Raw genomic sequence first — 20,917 nt, forward strand, 5'->3', positions numbered from 1 at the left:
CTAGATTAGAAGAACTAATGAGTCAAGCAATGGAGCGAATGTTTCAAGAAATGCTACCAAAATTCATGAACAGGGGCAAGGACAATTGTCTTAAGGGCAATCCACTCTGCTACCACTACCAAGGTTTGATCTTAACTTACCTACTCCACAAACCCAACTACCTACTAGGAATGTTATACATCAATCCACCCAACTACAACTTCCTATACCAACTCAGACTCCAAGCCAACCCATCTTTTATATCGACCCTACCTACATGGCTCAACCCACCATTCACCATTCATACTACAACCTAAACCAATATACATCCACACCCATGTTCACCCCAAATTTATCCCAACCTATGAGCTCTACACCATTCATGTTCCCTCCTCCATACATCACACAGACACCACAACCTACCACTTATATGAACACCCAAAATCAAATTCCTATCATCCAAGATCAATACCAAGGCCCAGTGGCAGACAGATTGAAAAAGCTTGAGGAGGCATTATCTAAGATTAAAGCCGATGAGTTCGATTTGGATAGTCTTTGTCCATATCCACAAATTAGGGTTCTACATGGTTTCAAATTCCCTAAGATGGAGAGATATGATGGAACTGGGTGTCCTAAAGCCCATGTGAAAATGTACGCTAGCTACTTGTAGCCTATGGGGATCGGGCCAGAACTATTGGTCCAATTATTCCAGAGGAGTTTAAAGGGTGGGGCACTGACTTGGTGGATGAACACAGATGCTCAGAAGATGAGAACATGGGATGAACTTGCAACAACTTTTGTGACCCATTTTTCATACAATACAGACATCCAGATGGGTCGAAGAAAATTGGAGGCACTCAAGCAAGGTCTAACTGAGACATTCATCGAATATATAACTAGGTGGAGGACCAAGGCAGCTCATATTCTAGATAGGTCATCAGAGACAAAACAGATTCGAATGGTGGTAAAATGTTTGAACTCAGAATATGCAAATCGTTTGAGTCTCAGCTATCATCCATCTTTTCAGGCTTTGGTTTTGGTAGGGACTCAAATTGAAGATGCTTTAGCTTGTGGAACTATGACCTCAATTGTATCTTCAGGTTCAAACGATGCTCAGAAGAAGAAGCCACCTTCAGTTACTGTCAATAAGCTGAAGGACACACATGCCATTGCCACACAAGTACAGTCTCAGCCACACGCATAGATCCAGGCAGAGGTGATAACTCATCTTTTTTCCAATCAAGTCATTTTCCCTCCAAGACAGCAAGATAGGGGTTTTCCCAAGCAACAGACGCAGTTCACAGAATTGGGCTTCCCATTACAAGTTGTTATGAGGGCTTTAATCCAACATGGCTTGATTACGTTAATGCAATCGAGGCCTCCTCCAAATCCAGTGCCATTCTGGTATGACGCTTCGAAACATTGTGACTTCCATCAGGCTCCAGGTCACACGATGGAGAGGTGCATGCTCCTTAAACATCTTATCTAAAACTTAATTGATGAGGGTAAGATAGATGCGTCTAGTCTCGACACTCCCAATATATCGACAAATCCATTACCATTTCATAATGGAAGAGTTAATCCTTTGGAAGCTGTCAAGAAGGATCCGACATCATTCATCATACCGATCAGACAGACGTCCAATGTTAGCACCACAAGGCAAGTTAATCTTCAAGATGCAATTAGAAGATGCATGGAGCAAACAAAGCCTAGAGGTATCCAATTAAATGAGGTGGTGGCACCATTTCTACGTACTCCACAGATTTAAAAGCCATTCAAGTTGACTAGAGAGTATCTGGAATCCTTCATGATGCAAAGGCCCATTACGAAATGGGTAGACCCTTTGAATACATCTCAATCCACGACATCACAAGTTGGGTCAGAACCTCAAGGACCCGAGATTATCTAGAATCCAACTCAGCAATAGGTAATCCCGACTCCTATCACAATCCCCAAGGTCCAGTTTGTGCCAGCTAAGAGTCATAATATCGAGGAGGTTCTAGAGAAGAAGTTAATTGAGCCCGAGAAAAGTAAAGATGACTCAGCAATCTCACTACATCAGTTGAAGTAATTAGAACGTAGTTTGGCAGAGGAATGTGTTGAGACTCACAGTTTGACAAGAGGAGGAAGGATATACAAGCCACCATACTTACAGAAGGATCAGGTTTTGGCCCAACAGCCTGACCCGCCCACGGCTACTAAACCAGAGAAGCAGGATGGTAATGAAGTAATCCAACAATTGCAGAAAACCAAGTCCAACATTTCCATATGGGATTTACTCATGGCATCACCCCAACATAGGCAAGCAGTTTTTCAAGCCTTGAACCAAGCTCATGTTCCAGCTTCTATCCAGCCGAACAATTTGGCACGTACAGCCGCTTCCTTCAGGAAGACAAACTCCATAATATTTTCTGATGATGATCTGACCGCAGATGGAATAACCCACATGAAAGCGTTGACTATTACGGTGCATTGCAACAACCATAAGGTGCCATTTGTACTGATTGACAACGGATCCGGTTTGAATATCTACCCAGTCAATTCTGCGAAAGCCATTGAAATCATGCTGAAAGACTTTACTTTCACTAAAGATACAGCCAGAGCAGTTTATGGGTTTGATAATCAGAGAAGAGAAGTCCTTGGCGAGTTCACAACTGACATCCAAATAGGTCCAGTCACGTTCAAAGTCACATTCTTGTCTATGGACATCAAGGCTAATTACAATTTCCTTTTGGGCAGACCATGGCTACACCAGGCCGGCACAATTCCATCTACACTTCACAGAAAGCTCAAGTTTTTATGGCAAGGGAAAATTATATGCATCATTGGTGATTTAGATAATCTGGACTCTTCAGAGGAGCATAAGGTAATACCAATGATTGAAGGAAAGTGTAACTACACTGAGGAACCATTAGGGATTGTGGAGTTTAGAGCACCTGATAAGGAGAAGCTCCCTACTCCGTTTTGCAATGGAAATCCCAAGATGGCTCAGTTGTTCCGTGAACATAACTATTTTCCAGGACTTGGATTGGGAAAAAGCCAAAACGACATCTTAGAACCGCTGCAGATTCCTAGTCAAGATGATTGAAAAGGGCTAGGCTATATTGAGGAGGTTGTGGAAGGACTATCAGAATTGTTTATTGATTCTAGTGCCACGGTGAATTGTCTCAGATTGGCTCTACCTAATCTAGGGGTAGAGATTGAGGCTATTATTGATTCCAACATATTTTGGGGCGAAGACGATGACCTAGATCCAAACTCAGAAATTATTGTTTCAGAGCCAGATATTAATTCCTATTCAGGATATCACCAACTTAGGTTGGATCATGAGGCTAGACAGTTTAGTTGGATAAATAAGGTTGGATCGACATCCTCCTCGTCAGGTATGGACTATACTCTATTTTTTACTTTGGCCAATTCCCCCGGGTTAGATACTGACCCAGGAGACTAGACTGTCACACCTTATCATGTGTAGTTGGACCCTCAGACCATACTTGAGTAGGATGATCTGTTGAATACGGAATCTATGATAGACCAAGTTCCCGTGGATGTTGAGAACATGCCACGACTTTCTGACTCTCAGATGCAATATGAGATTTGGGAAAGGTTTCTAGATACTTTAGAGTCTGATGAGGATCCGTTCCTTGACGGACACTATGATGATTGGGGAACCCAAATATGCATGACCGATTTGGTCCCTAGCCAACATAGTCCTCTTTTTGAGCCTACGGATGAGTCTGATATGGCAAAAAATAAAAAAACCCGTGAGACTTTCTGTTTCAACCCATGTATATAATCATATTTCAAAAATCCAAAAAATTCCAAATATTTCAAAAATCCAAAAAAAATTCATTTATTTCAAAAATCCAAAAAAATCAAAAAAGTTTTAAAACTCCTGCAGATATGATTTACACATTTGCCTTAGGGCAAGATAATTAGATGACTTATGCAGGTTATGACCCGCTTTCCCCCGATGATGAAGAAGAAATGGACAATGAAGTTGCTGAGTCCAGTCTTCCTCATGAACATTATGAAGACATATCGACGCCAGTAATTGAGGAAATAGAGACAATTAATCTTAGCACAACAGAAGAACCACGCGATGTGATGATTAGTACAACTCTAACCCTTTCTGAGCGCAGAAACCTGATCAAATTGCTAAAGGAATACAAGGATGTGTTTGCTTGGTCCTATGAGGATATGCCGAGATTGGACACCAATATAGTAGTTCACAAGTTGCCACTATCTCCAGAAAAGGAACCGGTTAAGCAGAAACTGAGGAGGCTTAGACCGGAATGGATGCTGAAGATCAGAGAGGAAGTAATCAAGCAATACAATGTTGGTTTTCTGATGGTAACTAACTATCCTACTTGGTTGGCTAACATCATCCCAGTCATTAAGAAAGATGGTCGAGTAAGAATGTGCGTTGATTACAGAGATCTTAATAAGGCAAGCCCGAAGGATGACTTCCCATTGCCTAGTATTGATATTCTAGTCGATAACACTGCTGGTCATGAACTACTATAATTTATGGACGGATTCTCTGGATATAACCAAATCAAGATGGTGGAAGAGGACAGAGAGAAGACCTCGTTTCCATGGGGGACCTTTTGCTACAAAGTTATGCCATTTGGTTTGAAGAATGCGGGAGCTACGTATCAAAGGGCCATGACTGCTTTAATCCATGACATGATACATGTGGAAGTAGAAGTGTATATGGATGATATGATTGTTAAGTCATGGAGTCGGGACGATCACTATATGAATCTAAAGAAGTTGTTTGAACGGCTTTGTAAGTTCAAGTTACGGTTAAATCCTCAGAAGTATGTCTTTGGAGCCACGTCCGGAAAGTTGCTTGGTTTCATGGTTAGCAAAAGGGGCATTGAAGTTGCTCAGGCTAAGGTCAAAGCCATTATGGGAATGCCCACACCCGCTTCGGAGAAGGAAGTCAGAGGATTCTTAGGGCGACTTCAGTATATCAGCAGATTCATTGCACAGCTCACGCCCATCTGTGAGCCTATCTTCAAGTTGTTAAGGAAAGATCAACCTAAGGAATGGGACGAGGAGTGTTAACGGGCCTTCGACAAGATTAAATAATATTTGTTGAAGCTGCTGGTACTTGTTCCCCCTACCCCTGGCAAAACCATTGTTACTTTACATCTCTGTCACAGAAACTTCTATGGGAGCAGTGCTTGGACAACATGACGGGACAGGTAGAGTTGAAATTTAGCTATTTATTATTTGAGCAAGTGTCTTCACAAGTCTGAAAAAACTACACTCCTATTGAGAAGACATGTCCGCACTAGTCCGGGCAACACAACGCGTCTTAGACACTACATGCTTGCATATTCGGTGTTGTTATTATCAAGGATAGATCCGCTTCAAGTACGATGGATGGAGAAGCTTTATGATCACCGGGCGAACCTCATGTTGGCGGTTGCTTTTGGCAGAGTTCGAGATTACTTATGTCACACGAAATCTATCAAGGAAAGGCATTGGCAGATCACCTAGCAAAGACACCCTTTGCCGATTATCACCGCTCAGACCGAAGTTCCCAGATGAGTATATTCTTCCAGTCGAGCCAGACACGGAGTTGGTAGAATCACAGTGGACTCTATATTTTGATGGTGCTATGAATCAATCTAGAAATGGAGTAGGGGCAGTTCTTATTTCCCCCGAAAGAGTACGCACGCCTGTTTCTATCAGACTCGAGTTTGAGTGCACCAATAATATGGTAGAGTATGAGGCTTGTATTGCTGGACTCCGAGCTACACTACAACTCCAGATAAAGGAGATTGATGTTTTTGGAGACTCCTTGCTAATTATCAGCCAAATCACTGAAGAATGGAAAGTTAAGCATGCCAACCTCCTTCCTTATCACAAGTGCTTGAGAGAACTGGTTAGCGAGTTCGACCGTATTACTTTCACTCACCTTCGGCAGAAAGGCAATAGCTTTGCCAATGCTTTGGCTACTTTAGCCTCTATGCTCAAGATTTCGAAAGGTGAAACGTTTAGGCCAATCGAGATTGTATCACAAAGTGAGCCAGCTTATTGCTTCGCTATTGATATAGTGGCTAAGTCCTCTGATGGAGAGCCATGGTACCACGACATTCGCGAGTATCTTCAGCATCAACGACTCCCTAATGGTCTGACTAAAAGAGAACGATGATCACTTCGGCTTTTAGCTTGCCAGTTTATCATATGTGGGGATGTTCTATACAAGAGGTCGTACGATGGGATATTTTACTCAGATGCTTGAATGAGAATGAAGCTCGGACAGTTATGACTGAAATACATGAAGAAATTTGTGGCCCTCACATGAGTGGGCACATGTTAGCTAAGAAGATAATGAGACTAGGATACTATTGGACAACTATGAAGACAGACTGTTGCAGGTACGTTAGAAAGTGTCATAAGTGTCAGATTCACGGGAATTTGATACGCGCACCGCTTGCCAAGTTAAACCCATTTTCTGTGCCTTGGCCCTTCTCTGTTTGGGGGCTTGATGTCATTGGCAAGTTAAATCCTTCAGCATCCAACGGACACGACATTGTCCTTGTTACCATTGATTACTTCACTAAATGGGTCGAAGCTATATCTTTGAATAGTGTTACGACATTGAATGTGGCGAAGTTCTTGCGCACCAACATTATTTTCCGATATGGGGTACCACATGAGGTTATCACTGATAATGGTACATGCTTCAAGGGGAAGGAGTTTAATGCTATACTGCAGCAGTTTAAAATTCGACGACATCTGTCTTCACCCTACAGACCTCAGACTAATGGGGCAGTTGAAGCGACAAACAAGACACTTGTCAGGATTGTAGAGAAGATGACTGAGACATACAAAGACTAGCACGAGAAGTAACCATATGCACTATGGGCTTATCGAACTTCGGTTCATACAGCCACAAGGTCTACTCCCTATGCACTAGTCTATGGAATGGAGGCCATTTTGCTAGCAGAAGTAGAAATGCCTACTCTACGCATTTTGCAGGAGGATGCCAGTTCAGAAGAGGAATGGATCCAAGCCAGAGTGGAATCTTTGAACCTAATCATAGAAAAACGACTTAAGGCTATAGCTCATGCACGAGCTTATCAGCAGAGAATCGCCCGAGCATTTAATAAGAAAGTTCGTTCGAAAGATTTGAAGGAAGGGTATTTGGTTCTGAAAGAAATTAGGCCTAAACATTTGCCAGACCCACGAGGGAAGTTCAGACCTAATTGGGAGGGCCCCTTCATTATTAAGAAGATTCTACCTGGGAAAGTTGTGATCCTCATTGATCTTGATGGTGAGGAGTTCTCAAATCCTACCAATGCTGACCAGTTAAAGAGGTACTTTTCGTGACCCAACCTTGTTTATTTTAAGACAAAGAGTATAATGGAAATTTTAGAGAGATGATATGACAGGCCATTTTTACCCGATATATTAGCCTAACAAGCCCACCTAATGTCGTATGTTTCCTCTAGAAGCCATTTTGAGCCTTAGCCTATTCTTTCATCCCCACAATTTGACCTATGTCCTTTAGAAAACAAGATTTACCTTAAGCCTACCCATAGATACCCCAATCCCATTTTATAGAATTTGTCATGATTAGGAAAATCATCTTCATCATCAATTATTGATCGTTAAGTATCTACTATGGTCCCAATCTACAATATACTATCATTATATGGTGTTACCCCCAAGATAAGTTGCAAAAAAAAAAAAAAAAAAATCCATGCAAGGAGCAGAAAAAAAATCCATGCAAGGGGCAGAACAAATCAATTCAAGGGGCAGTTCATATGAAGTTTAGGATGTTGTATCATTTATTTTTTCGTGACAAGTTCTACCCTAACCTTCCTCTCTTAACCCACTACCCAAGCCTACATTACAGTCCCATGAAAGTCCACTCTTGATCTTTAGATCCACTATGTCTCCTAGTTGAGAAATGTTCAAGGTAAAAAGGGTTGGCATTGGAGGATACACCGATACAGTATGTGTTCCATTCAGAGGTTATCGAGGCTAGAAGGAATGTTTTCAGAAGTGTCTCTAAGAAGTTGTCATATGCTTACTTTATGATCATTTTGAGTGGTGGAAGGGATTTATGTTTGGTTTTCAGCATATAATGGAGGTCATGCAATCAGATAGGGAAAAGGGTGGTGTCTACTTACTACTTCTTGATGACCTGATGTATCGTGGTTAGCCCAGTGTAGTCAAGGCATTAAAGCGCACCTAAGGCGCAATACCCTCTCTGTGCCTTAGGCGTAAGGCGCGAGGTGTGGCACGCGCCTGATTGAAGTGAGGCGCGTAGTAATAATAATAAAAATATATCAAATAAAATATAAAATAAATAATAAATATGACATAAATTATCATTGATTTGCTTAGCTAAACTTTAAAATTAATTTTATGTGATTGTAAACATGAAACCATTGTAGTCATTTAAAAGGAAAATCTTAAGCAATAAGTAAAGAGCAAAATAAAATTCGTATCACTCAATACAATCTAGCTCAACTTCAATAAACTAAAATAATGAATCAATCGAATTGAGCCAAATGAGTTTTTCATGAAATATAACACGTGATTCAAATTTTAGAATCCTGTAAAACTTCATTTAATTCATCTTTGAGTTTTCTCTCAATCCATACAACTTAACAAAAACTAGTCAAAATTAAGTTTAGAGTGTACTCCAAAATGAAACTTACTAAATTTGTAAAATTTCTTGTACAATACAACAATTGGATTGAGTGTAAATGTGTCACGATTAGCAAAAATTGTAAAAAAAAAAAATGAAAAAACTGTAAAAGTTAATAAGGTGCACGCCTTGTGTGCCTTGCGCCTCAACTAAAAGCGCACAAAAGCGTGAAAAGGGCACGCCTCATATTAGTATCTACGCCTGGGCTAAGGCGAGGCACAAAAAAATGCCTCTCCGCGCCTTGCACCTTAGGCGCGCGCTTCCTTGCGCCTTGACTACACTAGTTAGCACCTTCTCTCTTCTTGGACGTCGGCTAAGGTACGCCTCTCTATCTTCATTCGTCTGTTTATATAGAGTTTGTGTGCTTGATCAATTGGAAAGTACATGGGTCGGTGGTTTTGTTTACAAAAAGGGAACTGTGTACAAAAAAAAAAAATTTGGTTTATTTTGAGAAAAGGACAAAATAGTTTGACTGTTCAAAGATTCCTTCCTTTTAAACGAAAAACTGTTTTGAAAAACTGATTCAGTGCAAGCACAAACAAAATGAAAGTTCAGTACCCCTTACCTGTTTGTGAAAAAACTCACCGGGGAGAGAAAAAAGATCCACTGGGGATAGGAGATTCTAAAAAAGATGGACAAAGACACAGACAAACACTGCTGGGGAAGATAAGAGATGTGCTGGAGATGAAAGATGGATATTGGGGATGATGATATTCAAGTTCAATCAATCAATCAATCAATTACATTCAAGTACTCGGATTGGAAAAGACTGTCACTATGAGTTTAGGCTGATCCATCCGTGAGGCTGTCAGTTTGCTCCAAGTTTGCCCGGTTGGTTGAGTCTGATTCGGTTTTCACCAGTTTGACTGTTGACCAAGTGAAAAAATTCCAAAAAAAAAAAAAAAAAAAAAAAAAATAAAAGAAAAAAAAAAAACTTTTCAAAAATAAAAAAAATGAATATTAGTACCATGGGGTTCTTACCCTCCCGTATGAGAAACTATTCATCAAGTTTTCGTTTTCTACCGTACTATTGGCAACCTTTTGATTATTAATATCATTTCGGTAATCAAATTGTGCATCATTAAAATTGTTCGTGAGAATAATGTCAGTTTTACTGACAGCCTCACGGATGGATCAGCCTGAACTCATAGTGGCAGTCTTTTCCAATTCGAGTACTTGAATGTAATTGATTGATTGATTGATTGAACTTGAATATCATCATCCCCGGTATCCATCTTTCATCTCCAGCACATCTCTTATCTTCCCCAGCAGTGTTTGTTTGTGTCTTCATCCATCTTCTTTAGAATCTCCTATCCCCAGTGGATCTTCTTTCTCTCCCCGGTGAGTTTTTCCTTCCGTCAGTGTTTGATTATCACCATTATATGAGAATCTTTAATCTAAGTCAAAATCATGAATGAATTGATCTATCCAGTTGATTTCACTAGTTTTCTAAAATGAATTTGAAAAATATCAGATTTCAAAAAAATTATCCTTATCCATCACCATTTTTTGGCCTGAGTGTCATTATCCTAGTACACACTGATGTAATGTAAGACGTAAAATACACGCATTAGAAGGTGTGATACTTTGGTTGAGTATTGAAAAAGTGTAAGACGTAAAACACACATTTGTAAGGTATGATACCATCCTATCTTGAGTAACAACCATTTTCAACTGTGATTTCACAAACAACATGAAAAAAAATTGAGGATTTCAAATATTCAGGGAAATACCCTCTTTCAAAAATATTTTTCAAATGAATTTTCAAAAATTGCATGAGATCTTTTGGCTGGATATTGCCAAAAATGGTGTGTCTCCATGGCTTTGCCGTTCCGTTGTAAGCAACCTCCGCTAAAGAGGGGCAACTGTAGACACCCCATTTTGCATCCTAGGCATAATTCATTCACAATTTTGCCTTGAATTAAATTTGATCATATAAGGTGATTTGCTTTCTAGAGTCTTCATTTCTACATAAAACTTCTTTCTTTTCATCTTCTTTTTGTGTCTTTAGACTCTCCTCATCATGTTCTAGCTATGGCTGAAGTTTCGTTGCTTTATGAGTTTTGAGCTGAAAATGACCAAAATGCCCCTGTAACCCCTTGGAGCCCAAATCTCATTTTTTCCACTTTTTCTTTGGATGAGATTATTTAATATTTGAATTCCCCTTAAAAAATCCTACGAAATGAGTACAAGCTTGCCTAGATTCCTTTTAGATTTCAGAAACCCTAATCTTACCCTATTTCGTTCCAGCTCGTTGTGTGCGTTGTTCAGTGCAATATATTATTGGAGTAAGATTTCGACCCAAGGGTATTTTTAACAGTTCATGGACTTTTCTAATGGATTCATGAACAACTTTTGTGAAGAAGAGTTTGCCTAATTTTGACCCGGTCAAAGGGAATTTGCAGTATTGAAAATATGGTCAAAATATGCCTTTTTGTGGATTTTGGACCCATGCTCGTGGGCTGTGGATCCATCTCGTGTCAAACCTTTTCATTAGGGTTTCTAGACCAATCTCAAGCCTCCAAAAACCTAGAGAAATTTCCTTATTTGTTTGATTTGATCCCAAAAATCAAGAATATTCTAGAGAATATGCCATTTTGGAGTCATGTTTGGAAACCCTGGATTATGGGCTCATTGAGGACATGTTAGGGTTTGATTTTTTGCCCTAATCCATCTAAAAGATCCAAAAACCAAAGGCCAAGATCACACCCCTTATCCTACTTCTTGAATTAAGGGCCAGATTTAGGAGGTACAACCAAAAAGATATCAAGCCATTGGATTTTTCTTAATCAATACTCAGCCATTGGATCAAACTCAATACCATATTTGAAATCCATCCCAAAAAGCTATAAATATGGGTCTCATTCACCCACAAAAAGACATCTGGCGCTAGTGTTTCGGAGTTAATAATTTGGAACTAGTTATTCAGAGCTAATAGCCTAGTAGTCTTCTTTTCTTGAGTGTTTTTCTCTTTTCTTTTCTAGTTCATCATTTTAGGGTATAATTTCTTTAGTTTAATCTTGAGTTGAAGGTAAAATTTCGACTTTGAGGTTTTTCTAGTGAAGTTCTTGCACTAACACCTCAACACCCATGGCACAGTCATCAAATGATGATCTGAGTTCAATTAAGAACACAGAATTAATAGACGATGATCTCGACACACAGGACAAGATGAATAAATGGACGATTCCTAATATGGATCCCAAGACCATATATAGATATGGTAGATGGATTGAAAAATTGACCAGTAAAATTGCTGTAAAGACTAAGGAACAAACTATTAGTTTACATTCCATGAGTAATAATTTGCATCTTCTAAGTCCTCGTGATTTATATCCTTATGTGAAAAATTATAAATTTATTCATGTAGGATTAATATAGGTTGCTTTTAGACCTTTGACCCTTTTGGGAATGAATACTTGTATTCAAGCAACTCTTAGAGATGCTAGGTGTCTCGACTATTTAATTACCATCCCTTATAGGAGCAGTAGAGACTAGTCTTTGTCATGGACCAGTCTATTTTAATGTCTATCATAATTTAAGTTTATCTTTATCGGATAGAAATCTTTATGATTCTTTATGATTACAAATTTAGGCTAACGGTTATAACTTTCTACTTGGATATGAGGTGATTTGAATTACCTACAGAATTCACTATAAAGTGTTACAAACTTTAACTTATAATGCAAGGAATAAATCTATACTAGGTAAAACTGTGTTAATTGTATATATATATACAGCCTGGCTCCTAAAAGGACCTTAAATAAGTACCAAATCTAAAACATCCCATAACTTTACCTACAAAATGATTTAAAACCTAATCGTTTGTGCATATGATCTACTAACCATAAAGAACATCTCTACAAAAATTCAACTTGTTTTATATCCTCTAACTTAGATAAAAATTATTATCCACTTTTGAAAAAATATCTAATGGTCCAGAAATGTTGAGTTTTTGCAATCATTTTTTGCCAATGTTAAAAATTGTCAAACAAGTTGAATTTTTGTAGAGATGATCTTTATGGTTAGTAGATCATATCTACAAAAAATTAGGTTTTAAATAATTTTGTAGGTGGAGTTGTGGGTTGTTTTAGATTTGGTACGTAGTTTGGTACTTATTTAAGGTCATATAGGTATGCCACAACCTGTTTTGTGGTAGGCACCCCAATTCTCTCTCCCGCTCTCTCTAATATAAATCATGCAATCACTTCCAACACCAATTTACAAAAGAAATCATCTCTAATACTAAATGTGAGGGACTAATATACACAACCAATGTATATCATACTGGTGTCCAGCACGAACTAACACCATAAAGAGAACACTCCCCCCTCATAACAACTCGCTTCATAGCGAACCAAACTGTCTCTCCATCACAAACTGACACCATCAGAAGACACCTCCCCCGACGAACTCCTGACAAATCGTTTCACAGGGAACCAACTAACTCACTTCACCTAACGACCTCATACACTCACCCTACGACCTCACTCCAAAGTGACTCGAGTCGAATGGACGACCTTGTCCTGAAGCGACCTCCATAGTGCTCGCTCACCCCGTTCCATAATGGCTAGTAACGTACACTTTCACTAATGCATTCAAGGCCGCAGCTTTAGTCGCTCACCTCATCAATCGCCATAACTCGCCATCATGACCTAAGACCAGGATCTGACTCAACGCTAAAGAAGAGGAAAGACCGCCAAGGTTTTCTATATAAAGGGGACAGGAACTACATCTGACCTGATTCAAGTCTCCCCCCCAGAGAGAGAAAGCTTGATACGTAGGCAGTTCGTCCACACGAACTCTGTCAAATCCAATCAATCAACCCTTTCTCCCCTAAATTGCCTACGTCTGTAAGGTTAAACGAATCCGACCTAACCTTTAAATTGGCACCGTCTGTGGGTCGATTTCCTAGAGAAAACAACACGATCAACTCGTTATTCTCAAGCCCAAAAAGCATGGAAATCCTCATGGATTCAGTCAAGCAACTTGTCTCTGTCTTGAGTACAATGCAACAAGCAATATCAAATTTAGAAGAAGACAACCGAAACCTGAGGAGAACTTCACTCCTAACCGGACGCCTTGCATCTGGCATCAACGCCCTCAACACCAATGAACATATCGACGAACCACTCTAGCTAGAAGATTACTCAGAAGACCAAACAAGCGCAACCACAAGGAATACGTCATACGTTCTAGTTCCATACGAACCAGAGAATCATCGCATCCATGACAACAGGTATAACATGAGGAAAGCAATACCTAAGCCTGAAGCAACTTTAAACCACCAGAAGAAAAGAAAACAACGAGGGAGAAGACAGTTCTCCTCGCCATCCAAACCAATGGAAGAAATCCTTGAGGAAATCAAATGCACTCCATTTTTTCAACCCCCCCCCTGATATCGGACAAGCTCCCCAAGATACCAGGCAATCGCTTCTGCCATTATCACCAACTCTGCAACCACCACATCAATGAATGTCAGCACTTGAAACGCCACATTCAAGACCTTCTCGATAAAGATTACCTATATGAGTACCTAGCGAATCTAGAAATCGAACTAGTTACCCCCCATGTCACAACTCAATCTGCGAAACTCTCCAGATCGTTAAGCCACATTTTCAACAGCATTAGAAACACTCCATTTTTCAACCGGACATCAAACCAATACCAAACGTTACTGGTTGGTCGTTCTGTCAATCCCACCAAGTTCATTCCCATCACACCAACAAGTGTAAGTGCTTGAGAAATTACATACAATACCTGATCAACAAAGGACTCTTGAAGGAATTTGTTGACAACGAACTACAACAATCTAGCAGAGGTCCCGAACAAAGGGACTACGTCCATCAGTACGCCAACAGTGGCAAACCACAAAAACAAAAGAAAGGTCGAACTACTGGGACTTTTACTCAAACACACGTCCCAACAATCAAGACCATATCAGAACATGACTCCCCCCATTCCGCACTCCCAATTCGCAAATGGATCCACCCATATCGTCTAGATTAACAGACCTACAGCTAGGTCGCTTACCACAATGACGATGTATGGCAGCGCACATCAGCCAATCCAGCACGGTACATACAGTTCGCAAAGAACCGTCATCATCTGAGCAAAGGAGTATCTATGCTTTCACAAAGGTTAATTCAACATGTTGTCTTTATTTTGTCAATGTCTTACCTCTCTGTTCATCAATAAAGTTATCCCTCTTTCATGGGACATGTTTTTCTTCGTACTTGCAATTAAGTGTAGAAAAATACCTAGTTCACAATGTCAAACTAGTTCACTTCCACACACATGTTAGAACGACTAACGAACTGTGATAACCACAAAGTCACACTTCGACTCCCCCATAACAAGGGAGACGAATATTACACTAGGACGATGCACCCAAGAAACTTCGTCCATACGAAAAACATAGTGACCAACTCAAAACTCACCCTTACTCAAGAGAGACATCTGATAAGAGCCCAAAACTATAGTTTTAACCCTGTAACAGTCATACTTTTAGACCAATTATGTGAGTAATAATTAAGAGTTAATACTAATTACGTGTTTTTATGCGTTTCAGGCTTCAAAGTCAATTATGTGCAGAAATGTGCCACTTTGATGAGATAAAAGAGCAATGGTTGGTTGCTAAGGAGTTCTGTGATTAAAGGCCAAGATTCAAGAAGACAAAGCCTTTCTAAAGCCCGGTCAAAGCTGAAAAGTCAAAATCAACGCGGGCAGAAACATCACACAAAGTCATCAGAACTTCCGAAGGACGTATCTTTGGACTCAGACCTCTGAATTGGGTCTACCTTATGTCAAAACGACCGGCTCGGAAAGAGATTTCAATGGTCCAAGCCTTGGCCCAATCAGAGGAGAAAAAGTGGACGAAAATTCTGTCGAAGCCAACTGCAGCTGAAGAGGCCTTTTTGGACTGAAAGAATTGGGTTTTGGGCCTGATTCTCTGGCCCAAAACATGGCTCCAAGCCTATGCACGATTTTTGGATCTGAAACATATAAAAATAAAAGCTTAGCTCTTTATTAATGGTAGCTAGTTAGACCTAAAACTATAGATAATTCTAGATCTAGTTTTCATTAAATAAAATTAAGTTTAGTTCATTTCAATTCTTGTTTTAGATTAATCTTTAGAATCATTGTTCTTCATTAGTTTGATAAATAAAATAGCTAGGTTGTCAATTTCGATTTTGTCATTTCAATTTATAGATCTAATTTTAATTCTTGTTGAGTATCATTTCTGAGTTGTTAAATTAGATTGAAGTATTGTTAGTTAAATTAGCCAAGTTAGAATTTTGGTATGATGTTTAGTTATAATTCAATGAGAAATAATGATTTGATGAATCAAGGCTAAAACCTCCTTTAGAGGGGTTGATGAAGCCTTGATGAAAACTTAGTTGTATAGTGTAGAGTCGTTGTAGAGTCTATTCCATTCTAGAAGGTCGTGTTTCGCCATGAGAATGGGTGGACGACCTCATATGCTAGTTACAATTGGTAGAAATGCCATGCTAATTAGGGATTAGAACGAGCAATTCTTAACATAAGAACGTAAGAATTAGATTACAACAGTCTATGCTAGGTGATTAAGTTGGATTCGAGGTGGATTCACTTTCCCTCTAATTTTTTATCTAGATTCACATTTCCGTATTCCGTAGCATTCCATTATTCGTAACTTGTCAATTGAATCCACCCCGTAGTATAGAATTCCCCTCGTAAATCTCTCACTAGACTTAAGACCGATTAGTTAACTATGAAATCATTCCATGCTAAAGAACTAGGAGTAGAACGAATTTGTTACTCCACTCTATTTCGACAGAATTGAGAGTAGAAAACTTGATAAATTAGGCTCGTAATAAGTTTTAGTTTATTTACGTTTTGAGTTTTATCGTTCATTTCGTAGGTAAACTATCATTTTTATGTTTATCAAATGGTGCCGCTGCCATCTTAGTTACCTTTAACATTGTTTTCATAGTATAATTAGTCATTTTTAAGTCCCATTAAACCCACCCACCTTTGTTTGATTCATACTGTGGTTGTCCATTTCAGCATTGAAAAGTTCTTCGAAAAATTACACGGAGCGCACCTACACCCAAACGCTGAACCCCGAAATGACGACTGCGCTTCAAACCGAAGCGACCGGCTCTCAAACATCTGAAACTTGAAGTTACACGGAGCGACTCTAGCGCTTCAAAGTGGCGACCCGCCTCTAAGCTGAATTTTGTCGGATTTCCACAGGTTTGTTTCGAACTTCGATTTTTTAAGTTTTTCAGTGTTCTAACTTGTTATATACACTGAACACGCCAAAACAAGACGCTATTCATAAGCCGAAGCAAGGACGCTTGTCAGGTATTCCTTTCTTCCATACCTCGTGATCTCCGGTTAGAGGTTTATACTAATATATCAAGATTGTTTGGAGTGTTGTCGTGTTCAGACTTAGACTTGCATGAGATTAAGGTCTGGTCGGAGAAAAACACCAAACGTAATTAACCATCAACGTCAACAAACAAGCCTATCGAGTATACCAATCACTACGCCTCTAGCTATTATCCCACCCACCATACCTGACATAATGGCTGAAGAAAGAGAGACTCCTCTCTCCGACTTTTACAAAGCCTTGAGCGATAGCCCTAAATCTTGCATCGTTCTAGCGGACCGGTAGGGGGATTTTTCGAATCCCCTAAACATATTTAATTTGTTACCCGTTTTTCATGGTTTAGACCATGAAAACCTTATCGGCATTACGCGTAGGATTGAACAAGTCCTTACAACATTTCATTATCCTACGGTTGGTGCGGAACAAATTAAACCGAGGGTATTTCCTTCACCTTAGCCGATACTGGCGTCTTGGTTAAGGTTAACTCGCCCAAAATTAATTCTGGACTCGTGGGCTAAACTTATTCAGCTGTTTATGGAACATTTTTACCCACCCCTAAAGATGGATGAGATGCTTTCTAAGATTCATTTCTTTCGACAAAATCCTCATGAATCATTTTCAGAGGCTTGGAATCGTTTCACCGATCTCCTTATAGAATGTCCACATCATAACCTAGCGAAAGACACATTAGTTCGTGCCTTTTTCAAAGGACTTCTACACCACCATAAAGAAGTCTTTGACATAATGAATGGGGGTAGTTTCCTAAGTAAAGGAGCCTCAGAGGCTTACAAATTTTAGAAGATCAAACTAAGCGCCAATAATAATTGGGGTAGTGATGATATCCCCGCTCGCTAGTTCTTCTTCAACGATTAAGGCGCCCGGTATGTTTGAGATGAAACCCGATCCGGAACTTAAAAATTTAATCAATTCTTTAACAAAAAGGTAGAGGCTATTTCTGTTCAACAAAAGCCTATCCCCGTCATGAATGTCAACTCCAACCCATGTAATTTCTGTTTGAGTCCTGAGCACCCTGACTCCTATTGTCCTCTCGCCTATGAACAACAACAATTAGAGCAAGATAATGTTTGCTCCATTAATAGCTATCCTATTCCTAATGCCCCATGGAGACAACATCCCAACTTTAGTTGGCGAAACAATCAACAAGTTACACCTCCAGGGTATAATAACCAAAATGTTAGGCAAGCAAACAACTATAACCAAGCTCCACCTAGACAATGACAAGGTGATAAGAGCCCAAAACTGTAGTTTTAACCCTGTAATAGGCATACTTTTAGACCAATTATGTGAGTAATAATTAAGAGTTAACACCGACACGTTTTTATGCATTTCGTGTTTCAAAGTCCATTATGTGCAGAAATGTGCTACTTTAGCGAGATAAAGGAGCTAAGGTCGGTTACTAAGGAGTTCCGTGATTAAAGGCCAAGATTCAAGAAGACAAAGCCTTTCTAAAGCCCGGTCAAAAGCTGAAAAGTCGACGCGGGCTAAAACAAAGACACAAGTTAAGCGAAACTTCAAGGGCCGTATCTTTGGACTCAGACCTCGGAATGGGGCCTACCTTATGTCAAAACGACCGGCTCGGGAAGAGCTTTCCAATGGTCTAAGCTTTGATCCAATCAGAGGAGCAAAAGTGGACGAAAGGTCTGTTGAAGCCAACTGCAGCTGAAGAGGCCTTTTTGGACTGAAAGAATTGGGTTTTGGGCCTGATTCTCTGGCCCAAAACATGGCTCCAAGCCCATGCACGATTTTTGGATATGGAGATATAAAAACAAAAGCTTAGCTCTTTGTTAATGGTAGCTAGTTAGACCTAAAACCATATAGATAATTCTAGATCTAGTTTTCAGTAGATTAATTAAGTTTTAGTTCCATTTTCAATTCTTGTTTTAGATTAAGTCTTTTAATTATTGTTCTTGATTGATTAGATAAATAAAATAGTTATTTTGTCAATTTCGATTTTTGTCATCTCAATTTATAGATCTAGTTTTAATTCTTGTTGATTATCATTTCGTAGTTTAAGTAGATTGAAACATTGTTAGTTAATTTAGTCAAGTTAGAATTTTAATATGATGAGTAGTTATAATTCAATGGGAAATGATGGTTTGATGACTCAAGGCTAAAACCTCCATTAGAGGGGTTGATGAAGCTTTGATGAAAACTTAGCGGTATAGTGTAGAAACATTGTAGAATCTATTTCACTCTAGAAGGTCGTGATTCGCCTTGAGAATGGGTGGACGATCTCACATGCTAGTTAGTATTTGGTAGAAATGCCATGAACACTAGGGATTAGAACTCGAAATTCTTGCCGTAAGAACGTAAGAATCGAGATACAAGAATCTATGCTAGGTTATTAAGTTGGATTCGAGGTGGATTCAATTCCCCTCTAATCCTTTATCTAGATTAAAAAACAATTATATTTCCATAGCATTCGTAGTTTAAATTCACCATAATCAATTTCATATTGTATCGTAGTATAACACCCTTCGTAAATCTGTCATTAGACTTAAGACCGACAAATTAGACTATAAAACTAGAGAACTAGGAGTGGAACGAACTTGTTACTTCACTTTATTTCGATAGAATTGAGAGTAGAAACTTTGATAAATATAGGCTTATAACCTAGTTTAGTTTACTTACGTTTTGAGTTCATCGTTCATTTCGTAGGTAAACTATTCATTTTATGTTTTATCAAATGACACCGCTGCCATCTTAGTTGCACTTTAGCATTGTTTTCATAGTAGAATAAGTCATTTTTAAGTCCCATTAAACCCACCCACCCTTGTTTGATTCATACTGTGGTTATCCATTTCGTTGAAAAATTCGACAAAAAATTACACCGAAGCGCGATCGCTTATAAGGAGCGCACTCGCGCCTCTATAGCTGAACACGAGCGACCCGCCCCCATCTTGAGCGCGACCCGCCCTAAAACACTGGAATTTCAAGTTACACGGAGCGCGACCACTTCTATGCGAAGCATAACTAAGCCAAATTTTCCGGATTTCTACAGTTTGTTTCAACTTCGATTTTTAAGTTCTCGTTTCTAACTTGTTATTTACATCAACACACGTAAACAAGACGCTATTCATAAAAGCGAAGCAAGGACGCTATCGTATTATTCCTTTCTTCTATACCTCGTGATCTCCGTTAGAGGTTTATACTAAAATATCAAGATTGTTTGGAGTGTTGTCGTGTTTAGACTTAGACTTGCATGAGATTAAGGTCTGGTCGGAGAAAAACCCCGAACGTAATTAACCGTCAGCATCAACAAACAAATCTATCGAGTATACCAATCACTACACCTCTAGCTACTATTCCACCAACTACACCTGACATAATGGCTGAAGAAAGAGAGACTCCTCTCTCCGACTTCTACAAAGCTTTGAGTGATAGCCTTAAATCTTGCATCGTTCTAGCAGACCCAGTGGGGGATTTTCGAATTCCCCCAAACATATTTAATTTGTTACCCGTTTTCCATGGTTTAGACCATGAAAAACCTTACCAACACATGCGTAGGATTGAACAAGTCCTTACAACATTCCATCATCCTACGGTTCGAACGGAACAAATTAAACTGAGGGTATTTCCCTTCACCTTAGCCGATAAGGCAAATCTTTGGTTAACTGCCCAAACTTAACTCTGTGGACTCGTGGGCTAAACTTGTTCAGCTATTTATGGAACATTTTTACCCACCCCTAAAGACGGATGAGATGCTTTCCAAGATTCATTTTTTCCGACAAAATCCTCATGAATCATTTTCGGAGGCTTGGAATCGTTTCACCGATCTGCTTATAGAGTGTCCACACCATAACCTAGCAAAAGACACATTAGTACGTGCCTTTTTCAAAGGACTTCAACATCACCATAAA

The 20,917-nt window shown here is 39.4% G+C and overlaps 1 protein-coding gene and 1 non-coding gene across 2 annotated transcripts; one reads left to right on the top strand and one right to left on the bottom strand.

Moving 5' to 3' along the window:
- Positions 1–6,924: 6,924 nt before the first annotated feature.
- Positions 6,925–7,329, top strand: LOC147503421 (uncharacterized). Its single transcript, XM_086604830.1, has one exon. It carries the CDS (start codon positions 6,925–6,927, stop codon positions 7,327–7,329), a length of 405 nt encoding a protein of 134 aa, XP_086460956.1.
- A 10,277-nt stretch (positions 7,330–17,606) lies between these two features.
- LOC147503422 (small nucleolar RNA R71) lies at positions 17,607–17,710 on the bottom strand. Its single transcript, XR_015194068.1, has one exon. It is a non-coding gene; the product is annotated as a small nucleolar RNA R71 (small nucleolar RNA).
- Between the last annotated feature and the right edge of the window lie 3,207 nt (positions 17,711–20,917).

The sequence above is a fragment of the Coptis chinensis genome, chromosome 4, assembly GCF_015680905.1.
Source record: "Coptis chinensis isolate HL-2020 chromosome 4, ASM1568090v1, whole genome shotgun sequence".
NCBI lineage: Eukaryota > Viridiplantae > Streptophyta > Magnoliopsida > Ranunculales > Ranunculaceae > Coptis > Coptis chinensis.